The 13,241-nt window shown below is 46.2% G+C and overlaps 1 protein-coding gene across 1 annotated transcript; it reads left to right on the forward strand.

The window, feature by feature from the left end:
* Positions 1–1,545: 1,545 nt before the first annotated feature.
* STARD6 (StAR related lipid transfer domain containing 6) lies at positions 1,546–8,300 on the forward strand. The gene is made up of 6 exons (XM_056849069.1): positions 1,546–1,635; positions 2,886–2,935; positions 5,963–6,089; positions 6,395–6,509; positions 7,160–7,253; positions 8,153–8,300. The coding sequence occupies exons 1-6, from the start codon at positions 1,546–1,548 to the stop codon at positions 8,298–8,300; spliced, it is 624 nt and encodes a 207-aa protein (XP_056705047.1).
* Positions 8,301–13,241: the final 4,941 nt, after the last annotated feature.

The raw sequence follows: 13,241 nt of genomic DNA on the forward strand, positions 1-13,241 counted from the left end.
TTAGTTTCTACTGTATAGCATGGAGTTAATGCTTAACAATAAATTGTATAGCAGGGAGTTAATGCTTAACAATACATTGTTTAGGGCATAATTTATGTTTATTGTATCTGAACCCTCCTGCTACCACCTGGAGGCTAACAACCCTACATGAAGATGAAACCAGGATCTGATTCAGTATAATGCAGCTTCATAAGAACATAAGAAAAGCCCTGCTGGATCAGACCAAGGCCCATCAAGTCCAGCAGTCTGTTCACACAGTGGTCAACCAGGTGCCTCTAGGAAGCCCACAAACAAGACGACTGCTGCAGCACCTTCCTGCCTGTGTTCCACAGCACCTAATATAATAGGCATGCTCCTCTGATCCTGGAGAGAATAGGTATGCATCATAACTAGTATCCATTTTGACTAGTAGCCATGAATACCCCTCTCCTCCATGAACATGTCCACTCCCCTCTTAAAGCCTTCCAAGTTGACAGCCATCACCACATCCTGGGGCAGGGAGTTCCACAATTTAACTATGTGTTGTGTGAAGAAATACTTCCTTTTATCTGTTTTGAATCTCTCGCCCTAAAGCTTCAGCAGATGACCCCACGATCTAGTATTATAAGAGAGGGAGAAAAGCTTCTCCCTGTCCACTCTCTCCATACCATGCATAGTTTCATAGACCTCTATCATGTCTATCATTGGGTGACCTTGGGCCCATCCCAAACTCTCGGCCTGGCCTAGCTTACAGTGGAGGAGGGAAAGACCTCTATCAGCCTAAACAGGGCTGTTTAGCTTGGAAAGAAAAGGTGGTTAAGGGGAGACATGCCAAAGCGGCCACTTTCTCCAGGTGAACTGATATCTGTTGGCTGGAGATCAGTTGTAACAGCAGGAGATCTCCAGTTTGTACCTGGAGGTTGGCAACCCTAGGTGGAGCCAACCACAAAATTGCTGTCACCCCACCACAGAATGTTAGGTTATTCATCACTGTAATAATAACTCTGCAACCTTTGCCAATGCAACGTCTTTTAAAATCAGTACAGCCAATCAGATCTCCATCCGCCAATCAGCCCCACCTGGCCCCACTCCCAACCACTTTCTAAAATCAGTCGGTGGGCACTAGTAAAGGTGTCATTGGGCACTGTGGTGCCCATGGGTGTCATTATTGGGACCCCTGATACAAAGCAACTAAGCTATCTAGTTTGCTGACTGCTGTACAATACTTGGGAGCTTGGCACAAAGAGACAGTCTGCTTCTAATCAGGGTTGCCAACCTCCAGGTACTAGTGTGAGATCTCCTGCAATTACAACTGATCTCCAGCCGATAGAGATCAGTTCACCTGGAGAAAATGGCTGCTTTGGCCGTTGGACTCTATGGCATTGAAGGTCCTCCCCAAACCCGGCCCTCCTGAGGCTCTGCCCCCAAAAACCTCCCGCCGGTGGCGAAGAGGGACCTGGAAACCCTAACATTGCGGCCCGGCACACACTCGAGGCGGTGCTTCCATCTGTTTCCCCACTCCCTTTGTGATACAATCTGCCCTTTGTCTGCATTTGTGCCAGATAGATGGACTATAAGAAAATTTCAGATGACGTGTCTAGGAAAATGTTGTCGTACATCAAAGATACATCTGGATGGAAAGAGATTAAAAAAGGAGTAAGTGGAACTTATCCTTTTAAAAGTTATTTCTCTCTTGGAAGTGATACCCCGGAAGTTAGCAGTGTGCTTAAATTTTAACAGGTCCTCTTATATATGCCTGTATTCTTTGAGAGCCAGGCCATTTATGCAGGGGTATTTAGTTCACAGTCCCTGCTGGACTGCCTCAAGGCTTCCTTTGTGTTATTCATGATTTTACCGACCTTCAGATGTGACTTCGCTCTGCCTTCGCTCTTTCCCTGCAGTTCTAGGATCCTCTTTTAGGACTAATTTAAATATGGCTTCGAGGCAAGAACGATGCAAATTCACCCTATTTCCATGCATAGCTCTTAACTTCGGGTTTCTCTCCCCACGGCCATTTTGGCTTCTCCCTCCCAGGTGTCTCTCCCTCCCATCCAACCCTTCCGTCAAAGGAAAGCACAAAAGAGGGAGTTAAACCTTCATGAAATGTGCAGGAAGACACCGAAGAGAGGCTGCAAAGGTTGGAAGGCAGCTCCCGGCAGGGAGCGGTTGAAGAAAGGTGGGGAGGAATACCCAGCAAAAGCACACGCAGTCCCTTTAAGAGCTGATCCTCCCCCTCCAAGTAGAGTGCAACAAGGCTGCGTTTTTAGGGGGAGGGAAGCAGAAGCTCCGTGATTCACTGGGGATGCCTAATTCATCACAAAGTACTCCTGGAATTTGAGGGGAGGGAGCCCTCATGCATATGATGTTTGAGATTTCGGAGCAGAAAACTGTGCAGCAAACCAAACACAAATTTCCCCTGCATAAATGAACCTAGTGTAGCATAGTAGATACAGTGGTGGATTAGAACCCTGGGTGACTCGGGTTCAAATCCCCGCTTCTACAGTGGAAGCTTACTGGGTGACCTTGGGTCCCTCTCAAACTCTCGGCCTTGCCTACCTTACAGTGGAGGAGGGGAAGACAATGTTCTAAAAGCTGCTTAGAGCCCAAAATGAGTGTGTGTGTGTGGGGGAAGCAGGATATAAATGAATGCAAATACGTGTTTCAAAACAGGGAGAAAATAAACCCCTGTATTTTGGTAAAATTTACAGTCTGGTAACCAGGAGAGAATTCTTATTTGCCACGGGTGGTCAGAGTAAGTCTTTGTAGCTTCAAACAGCTACACATAAAGAAATAACTGCTTTACATCTAAAAGTAATAAATAGTTTAGTTTTGCAATTTCGTTACTGCTATTTCAGAAGCAGAGGCATTTGATTGTTTTCTTTCTTTCCTTTCTTTGTCAACCTGAGAAACTTATTACAGTGTCAATTAGACCATCAACAGACTACCCGGGAAATATGTAAGTACGTCGGCTTTGCTTTTCATGTAATAAGTAGACTTTTCCTCCACACAAATAGTATTGATGAGCAAAGTACATCAGAAAAGCCCTGCTGTTTCGGTGAAGCGTTAATGACAAAAGCTGTAATCATACAGGCTTGGTTAGTCATTCGTACACCCCAGGGAACCCTGGGAATTGTAAGGGAAACAGCCATGTGGCATCTTAAAGGCGAGATTTAGTTCCACATGGGGGTCATTCCCTGTTCTGCTCTCATTGCATTTTCAAAAGCAATGAAAACTCTGCACAGGGATTTGCTACATTCAACCCCCCCCCCCCAAATTCAGGGCATGTCTTCACCACTTGCTGTTTTTTAAAAAAATAGTAGTAGGTATATCGCTAATACGAGCCCCACGGTGCAGAGTGGTAAGTTGCAGTACTGCAGTCAAAAACTCTGCTCACGACCTGAGTTCGATCCCGACGGAAGTCGGTTTCAGGTCGCCGGCTGAAGGTTGACTCAGCCTTCCATCTTTCTGAGGTCGGTAAAAGGAGTACCCAGCTTGCTGGGGGTAAAGGGAAGATGACTGGGAAGGCACTGGCAAACCACCCCATTAAACATAGTCTGCCTAGTAAACGTCAGGATGTGAAGTCACCTCAGGGTCAGGAATGACCTGGTGCTTGCACAGGGGACTACCTTTACCTTTATATCGCTACTAGATATATCCAGGTTTGGGTCAGTCACTTTCTGTCAACCTAGCCTACCTTACAGGGTTTTAGTGAGGGTAAAGTGAAGAAGAGGAGAGCACTGCAAGCTGCTCTGGGTTCCCCTAGGGCGGAAAAGCAAGATAGAAATGAAGTAAATATAGAAATAAATAAAATCCAATGTATGTTTTTTTAAAGAGCTAATATAAGTAGAGCCCCGTGGCGCAGAGTGGTAAGCTGCAGTACTGCAGTCCAAGCTCTGCTCACGACCTGAGTTCGATCCCCACGGAAGTCAGTTTCAGGTCACCGGCTGAAGGTTGACTCAGCCTTCCGACTTTCTAAGGTCAGTAAAAGGAGTACCCAGCTTGCTGGGGGTAAAGTGTAGATGACTGGGAAGGCACTGGCAAACCACCCCATTAAACATAGTCTGCCTAGTAAACGTCAGGATGTGAAGTCACCTCATGGGTCAGGAATGACCTGGTGCTTGCACAGGGGACTACCTTTACCTTTATATCGCTACTAGATATATCCAGGTTTCCTCGCATCCCCACACTCCTGTCCCCTGCTGCTGCTTGATGCGGCAGTGGAAGTAAAAATGTGAAGGGACACAGCACCACAGCATTGATGGATGCTGCGGGAATTCCCCCAATCTCTATGGTATTTACCATAGAGTTTAGGGAAATTCCTAGAGCATTGTTCAGTGCAATGACATCACTTCAGGGTCTTCAACTGGAAATGATATAGCCATGTTGAGTGACGCTCCTTCTCCCCATACCCTGCCCCTCAAATGTCATTTTATATATATTGCTTAGGGTTTTTTTTAAACACTGTAGCTGTGTACCTAAAAGCCCTCTGGTGGTGATGGGGAGAATTGCAGGCACAACAGGAAAGGGGGATATCCACACCTTCCCATCCACAAGGATCCCAAAACTGCTTTGAGTACAATATTCACAGAGAGATCGTACCCAGGCAAGACTACTTCCACATGGAGACAATTTTGTGTGTAGCTCTTGCTGCATTTGTGGTAGCAGCGGTGCATCCACACTGCAGTGTTCCTGGCACTTTCCTTGCCTGAACCTCCCCTCGCCTTGGCCACTGAAGGGCTTCTTCAGGACTTCTAAATCAGAGCTGAACGGATTGTGCTATAGTGCAATAATTTTATAATGATCTATTGTAACAATGTATCAATTCCTAGGGTTCATTTTTCAAACAGTAACTTTCTAGCCCTTCTCCTTAAGGCTTTATGAGGGGAAATGTGCAGCCAGCACATTTTGCTGTATGACATCATGAGGAAAAGGACTAAAGACTCACTTAAAAAGAAAGTTAGGAACTAAACTAGAACATGGTTAGACTAGTTTGCTACAACCTGATTACACTGTAGCTATCTGTCGATTACTGATTTTCATATAAGCCTCCCAAATCCCTTTGGTGGGTGGGGAATGATGGCCGCGGCAGCTGGACTAATGAAAATGGCACCAGTGTGGGCGGGACTTGCAAAGCTGCACACTTTCCCCTCCACACAGCATCCAAAGGCACGTTAACTGATCTTTCCCAAAAGCCTGTAGCAAACCAGGTTTGGGAAAGATTCCAGGAAAGGGGGGAAACACAGAAGCAGGACAAGTCGAAGATAGTCCCCAAAACACTTGACAAAGGGCTTGGTCTTCGTCGGTCAAGCCTTAGGAAATGCTGAGATATACTCCAGCCTCCACAGCTTTTAAGGGGGAACACAACTCAACAGAGGCAATAAGCTTGGAGTTTGGAGAGGGGAGGGACTTCAATGCCATAGAGTTCAATTGCCAAAGCGGCTATTTTCTCCTGGGGAACTGATCCCTGTTGCCTGGAGATCAGTTGTAATAGCGGGAAGCCCAATTGGGTATATGTAGCTTGCTAACTTGAAAAATGCCCGGGGAATAGGGTTGCCAGCTCAGGGTTGGGAAATACCTGGAGATATTTTGGGCGGAGAGTGAGGAGGGTGGAGTTTGGGGAGGGACTTCAATGCCATAGAGTCCAATTGCCAAAGTGGCCATTTTCTCCAGGTGGACTGATCTATATCGGCTGGAGATCACTTGTAATAGCAGGAGATCTCCAGCTACTACCTGGAGGTTGGCAACCCTACCGGGGAACGGGGGAAAGTTACATTAGCTGCTGTGGTTCTTGGATGGGGATGGTGAGAGGTGGTTGGCAGGCAGGTGGGTGTAAATCTGCAGGGGGTGGCAGCAAAGGGTGGCGACAGCAGCCCAGGGTAGCAACCAAGGGTGGTGCCTCTTATTGAAACTTCACTGGCTGTAGGACGTTACTTCTTCCTGCCGGTAATGCGAACCAAACAACTTATTTCTATATCGAACCCAGATACCGCGTGGAAGCCACCATTGAGCAACCGGCTGAAAAAGTCTTTCCGTTTATTTACCTTCCTGAGCATCGCACCAAGTGGGACAAATCATTACAGTTGTACAGGATTATAGACACACTCGATCAGGTGATTCTGTCAGATTAAGAGCAGTGGTTTGGAGCGGTGGACTGTAATCTGGAGAACCGGGTTTGATTCCCCACTCCATCAAATGAGCGGCGGACTCTAATCTAGCGGTCTCCCCACTCCTCCACATGAAGCCTGCTGGGTGACCTTGGGCTAGTCTCAGTTCTCTCCGACCTCTCTCAGCCTACCTCACAAGGTGTCGGTTGTGGGGAGGGGAAGAGAAGGTGATTGTAAGCCGCTCGGAGACACTTTAAAGGTAGTCAGAACCAGGGTATAAAAACCAACTCTTCTTCTTTTTCTAATTGCAGGACACTGCTATTTATCACAGTGTTACCCACAGTTTTGGCATGGGGCTGGTTCCGCCAAGGGATTTTGTCTACCTTGTGCATATTAAAAAATACAACAGTCTTCTCACGACAAATTGTAAGTGATTATTACACCTTGGGAACAGTTTAATGTATGAATAGGTATGTGTGTGAACGAGATAGATTTCCATTACCCTTTGCTAGAATATCTCACTGGGATGACCCCGGGTCTGTGGGGGCAGCTAGAAGGGGGGAGGTGTGTGTGAGTAGAGACATGTTGGCGATTGGCCAGACAGGTTCATGGAAGGAGAGGTCCATGAATGGCTGCTGGCCATGGTGACTAAAGGGAGCCTCCACAGCCAGAGGCAGTCAACCTTTGAATCCCAGTGCTAGGAGGCAACATAAGAGGAAGGCCTTGACCTCTGGGCCCTCAAGGGCAACTTTGGCTCAGTGGTAGAGCATCTGCTTGGCACGCAGAAGGTCCCAGGTTCAATCCCCGGCATCTCCAGTTAAAGGGACGAGGCAGGTAGGTGATGTGAAAGACCCCTGCCTGAGACCCTGGAGAGCCACTGCCGGTCTGAGTAGACAATACTGACTTTGATGGACCTTGATGGTCTGATTCAGTAGAAAGTACCTTCATGTGTTCATATACAATTTTCAGTGGTCTTCCACTATGCTGCAAAATACTCAGGCGTCATTTTGAGAAATCAGATTGCACTCAAATCCACGTGCTTGCTCTTCGAACAGCTTTTAAATCCTGTTTTGTAGCCACCAGCGTGGATCATCCCAAATGCCCTCCGTGTTGTTCTTACGTTCGTGGTAAGACCTACCCTTCCTGCTACGCGTGTTACCCCTCACCAGAGTAAGTGTTTGTAGACCGTATTGCACCTTTGGAATTCTGACCCAGTGTGGCAAAGCCAACAGGAGGCAAAGCCAGCCACAAAATGCTGCAGTTTACTGTGGTGGCAGTACTGTGGTGGCAGCTGCTGCCAAAGCAACATTTTTTTAAAAAAATCCATCGAGCCAATCAAGGCTTGCTGGGCAAACGACTAAAAGAGCTCACTCACTTTCTAAAAATACTGGGTGCCATGGTGCTAGGGTTGCCAGGACCCTCTTTGCCACCGGCGGGATGTTTTCAGGGTGGAGCCTGAGGAGGGCGGGGTTTGGGGAGGGACTTCAATGCCATAGAGTCCAATGGCCAAATCAGCCATTTTCTCCAGCTGAACTGATCTCTATTGGCTGGAGATCAGTTGTAATAGCAGGTCTCCAGCCACTAGGGTTGCCAGGTCCCTCTTTGCCACCGGCGGGAGGTGGAGCCTGAGGAGGGCGGGGTTTGGGGAGGGACTTCAATGTCATAGAGTCCAATTGCCAAAGTGGCCATTTCCTCCAGGGGAACTGATCTCTCTCGGCTGGAGATCAGTTGTAATAGCAGGAGGTCTCCAGCTAGTACCTGCAGGTTGGCTGCCCTACTAGTTAAAGAGGCTTCCTATCTAGTGAACTGGGATACATGGCCATTATCAATTCATAATCATGAAGTGCTACATACTTAAGTACATAATGTTATATTATTCCATGTACTTATGTATTACGCTATGTTATCTATCACTGACGGCAGGGATACCTTTTGGCATCCTCTCCTCAGATTACCAGGAAAGGCTGGAGTTGGGTGTATCAAAAACCGCCATGATGCAGTATCATATCTGACTCCAAGGAGTGAGCATTCTTCTAGGCCTTTTATTATCAAATAATTATGTCTTTCAGAAATCCAACGCACTGCAAAATGGTGGCAATCGTCCAGGTGGACTTAGGAGGGATGCTGCTTCCCTCAGTGGTACACTCCGTCATGCCAACTAGCCTCATGAACTTGGTCACAGATTGCAGAGCTGGAATTAAGGCCTTGAAATATTAAGGTGCCTCAGAAAAGCCTACCGGTGAGCAGAAGGAAGGCTGTTATCGGTTAACACACGTGCTGCTGTTTGGTTTCATTTAAAGGGAATACATTCAACGGGGGTCAGCACAGACTACGTAAGAGCTTTGCTACTATGAGGCAGGCCAAAGGCCCATCTAATCCACCATTTTGTCTCTGGAGTGTCCACGGAAAATGCACCAAGGAAGTTCTCAGCGTGTTTCGTGGAGGCGGCCATCTGCTGAAGACTTCAGGGAAAGCAAAAGCGTGTGGTCAAGCCAGCTGACGCAAGTTTTCATAGGGAACGATTATTTCTTTTTTCCTTCCTCAAGAATCTTTACTAAACCTCCTTTCGTGTCAAAGCGCACTGGCCTAAATCACACGCCCCTTGGTCGTAAGAAATGCTCCAAGGTGACCATTTCCCCTTCAGAGCACTAGAACAGGCTGAGAAACAACCACGTCACTGGGGTACCTGCCACCGTTCCAACCTTTCATTAGGGCCAGGCCGAAAAGGGATCCAGGGATTCCACCACAGTCAGGAATAAATGAAGTAGACCCACATAGCTTTTCAAATGACTTTTCCCAAATCCTGTATTTCACAAGAACTGTGGTATTTTTTTAAAAAACAGTAGGAGGCTTTTGAGGGAGTCAGAATTTGTGTAGCTTGTGTAGTCCTTATCCGGACTGCTTGGGACCAGAAGTGGTCCGTATTTCAGATCTTTCTATATACTGGAATATTTTGGAATTTTTGCATATACATAATGAGATATCTTGGGGATGGGACCCAATTTATGTTTTCTGTACACTTTATACACATATCCTGAATGTGTACATTGAACTATCAGAAAGCAAAGGTGTAACTATCTCACCAGAATTACCTGTGTGTATGTGCTAAGTGCAGTCAAGTCGCTTGCGACTCATGGCGACCCTTTTGGATACACACCTTAATATGGTGAGGGGGTTTGTGTGTGTCAGGGAAGCTGAGAGCAATACCGTTAGGGGTCTAGAGTCTCTCAAGAGACTAAACTCCTAGCAGAGTCACTCAAGACGGAGTGGTCACAGCTGAGACACCAGACGAAGATGCATCCACCCCCTTAAGGGATCAATGGCCAAATCCGCAGGGAGTTCCAATGGTGATGGGGGAAGAGGAATCCTTGAAGGTTAGCTACTGGGCAGCAGCAGTAGTGGAAGGTGACACTGGCGGAGGATCGTTCGTAGACAACGGCAGTGCCACTACGGCTAACCCTGGTTAGTACTGCGCAGAAGGTGGCACTGGTAAACCACTTTACCTTGAAAACCCTATGATGAGTCAATCCAAAATAGAATTACCTGTATCAGCTGGTAAACAAGAGCAACAACAAACAAACTAACAAAGGCAGGCTTTCAGCCTCCACCTACACTGCAGTGTACACTGTATTTTATTTTAGGTGAGAGGAAACAATGAAAGCAGATAGCACAGATCTGCCTGCATGCCAGCTCCAAGGGTCTGTTTCTTTGATCAGTCCGGACATGGGATGTCACATGAACACATGAAGCTGCCTTATACTGAATCAGACCCTTGGTCTGTCAAAGTCAGTATTGCCTACTCAGTCTGGCAGTGGCTCTCCAGGGTCTCAGGCAGGGGTCTTTCACATCACCTACTTGCCTAGTCCCTTTAACTGGAGATGCCGGGGACTGAACCTGGGAGCTTCTGCACGCCGAGCAGAGGCTCTCCCACTGAACCACGGCCGCTCCACAAATTGCTGGCTTTTCCTTCCCACTAAAGCCTTCCATGCCTCATCCCAATCCTTTTACTGGGCTTGGTTGCCCCACTCAGAACAATATGGGGGCAAAGTGAGAGAGGAAAAACCGGTGAAAAACCAATCTCCGTTTACCATGGGTAAAAATGACTTCTGAAAATGAAAGGTAAAATCTAAGCTATAAAGACATTTGCACATGCATTTCCATAGAAATGTCTGGATGAGGGATACTCTACCTGTATAACTCAGGCAACCAATCCCCCCACACACACAATTTCAAACACAAAAACAATACAAAAAATGGTGAGATATATCTTAATTGGGAATGATACAGAAAGGATCATAGCGGCCCTGTAGAAGCGTGGCAAGCATTTGTATGAAGATAAGCATGAAGGAGCATTCAGAGTAGAACTAGATTCGAATCCAGTAGCGCCATAGAGACCAACTAGATTACACCCCGACCATCTAGTTGGTCTCTATGGTGCTACTGGATTCGAATCTAGTTCTGCTCCGAATGCCCAGGCTAGCCTGATCTCAGAAGCTAAGCAGGGTCGGCCCTGGTTAGTATTTGGATGGGGGGCCACCAAGGAAGTCCAGGGTTGAGAGGCAGGCAATGGCAAACCACCTCTAAACATCTCTTGAGAACCCCACAGGTTCCCCATAAGTCAGCTATGACTTGACAGCAAAATAAAAGAGAGTCAAAGCTCCTGTCACCTAATACCATTCGGAGTAACGACCTGGGAAGGTCTACTCAGAAGTCAGCTCCATATTAGCAGGGCTTACTCCCTGGAAAGCATTCTTAGGACTGCAGCCTAAACTAACACAACATAGTAAATACTGTGAGTGAAGACAATGTATTTAAAGCTACAGACCCAGATCCTATATTGCGTGTGTGTGGCAACGCTTGTAGAAGCCAAGTTGCTGGCTTTCCCTTCCTACTAAAACCTACCGTGCCCCCCAGTCCTGTTACTGGGGTTGGTTGCCCCACCCAGAACAACATGGGAGGGGGCAAAGTGAGAGAGGAGAAACTGGTGAAAAATCAGTCTCCATTTACAATGGGTAACAATGATTTCTGAAAATGGAAGTTAGAATCAAACCCACCCTCGGGCGCATGGCTGGAACAAAGCCCTCATCACAGGCAATATTAAAATCCAAACTATGAAGAAGAGGCATATTTAGAGGTTACAACACCCCCAAGGTGGACAAGGCTTGCATTTCTTTAATAAAAGTAGGTAAACACCTGGAAGCTCTAACCAGTTCCCCAAATGAAGCTTATGAATTGGGGAGTAACAAAAATTATAACATCACTGTGTACAACTTGTTGTCAAACCCAAATCCGACCCAGAAGGCTATAAAAAATGTACGGCTACCCCCAATGTAAGCAAACAATGTATTCCAGGAAAGAACAAAAGTAAAAATGTACAAACAATCTGGCTCTACGGCCGGGATACAATCCACCTATGTATATGTCTAATTACAGATTTAGTACACGAATGAGGGCTTCTTATAAACCAGAACCCTTCTCATAGTCCACGATCAGGCGTTTTGCAGACAAGCTTCTCTTTCAATTGAAGGAAGATAAGTAGACCAGCAGACGGCCGTCTCGGTTTCATCGTCAGTTCCACTTTAACAACCTTAAATATATAGTAATATTCAATACATGTCATCTTATTCATGCTAGGCTGACAAGTTTGTACCACATTCAGAGAAGAAGTGGACTCTATAAGTTAGATAAGGTAATTCTTGTATTTGATTTTGATTTATAGATGTCATGATTGCATGAATAAGATGACATGTATTGTACATTGCTAAGTATTTAAGGAAGATTGTTAAAGTGGAACTGACGAAGAAACCGAAACGGCCGTCTGCTGGTCTACTTATCTTCCTTCAATTGAAAGAGAAGCTTGTCTGCAAAACACCTGATATCGTGGACTATGAGAAGGGTTCTGGTTTATAAGAAGCTCTCATTCATGTACTAAATCTGTAATTAGACATATACATATGTGGATTGTATCCTGGCCGTAGAGCCAGATCGTTTGTACATTTTTTTACTTTTTTTCTTACCTGGAATACATTGTTTGCTTACATTGGGTGTAGCCGTACATTTTTGATAGCCTTCTGGGTCGGATTTGGGTATGAATTGGGGAGAGCAGTTTCTATAAAACTCTTGAAGGCCTGCGGGTTCCTGCCAGGATGCGTTCCCGACAATCCGAGGCTCACCCCATAGTCTGGCCGGAAGGTAACTTTTATTTGCCATGGAAATTTACAAGACTTTCAGTGCAGGGAAGTATTTTTGTTGCAATGCATACAGTATTTAATTGCCGTGTTCACATTTTCAGGGGAGGATTCGAAGCCTTATTTCCTTGAACAAGACCCCTAGAGCTTCTGATCCCCGTGTCTGCTTATTATCTTGTCTTCATGACCGATTCCTCACGGCAATCCCCTCATCTTCCCTGTTAGAGTTCACGCTTTTATTTCCACAGATCAAAAAACCCAGTGCCAGAGGATCCACAACTGAAGAGAAACAGTTGCTGAGGCAGTTTCTTAACTCATTCTCTCCTTGCCGTTTTAATACATAAGCATTTGGGGGAAATAACTTTGTAGAGCTGACCTACAAGATGGGGGGGGGGAGAATCGGAGTTCTTCGGGACTGTACCACTTCATACTCTAGGTGGGGAAGAGTTGCCATTTGAACACTGCTGTACGTTAACATAAAATTAAAAAAATATCCTGCCAGGTAGAAAAATAGCGCATTGCAAAGTTCTAGCCTAACCTCACCTTTCTGCGCTGGCTTTCTATGCGAAGGGAGTATTCCGCTACCATCCCCATTTGCAGTCTGGTGTATATGCATTGCCAGTGTACGTATTTTTCAAAATATGCGCTGCCTTATCTGAGTCCGTTTAGATTTAGCATAACACCTCAAGAAAGATATAACTGACGCATCCCAGCAAGACTAAGATGTTTTAGTCCAGGGAAATAGGGGCTCAGAGACCTCACAGTAGCCCCTGCCAGGGTTATTTAGGATCCTCTCCCCTTATTAAGAGAAAATGTCTTCCCTTTCGGGCAGTCAAACCTCCTTATGAGATCCAGCAAACCATTATAGTTCCAGAATCACTCAACCAAACAACTTGGCTAAATACATGGATCAGCTTTCCGCCTCGTTTCATTACAGTCCTACCCAAACTACATTTCCAGCTGCAACCAC

The sequence above is a fragment of the Euleptes europaea genome, chromosome 4, assembly GCF_029931775.1.
Source record: "Euleptes europaea isolate rEulEur1 chromosome 4, rEulEur1.hap1, whole genome shotgun sequence".
Taxonomy (NCBI): domain Eukaryota; kingdom Metazoa; phylum Chordata; class Lepidosauria; order Squamata; family Sphaerodactylidae; genus Euleptes; species Euleptes europaea.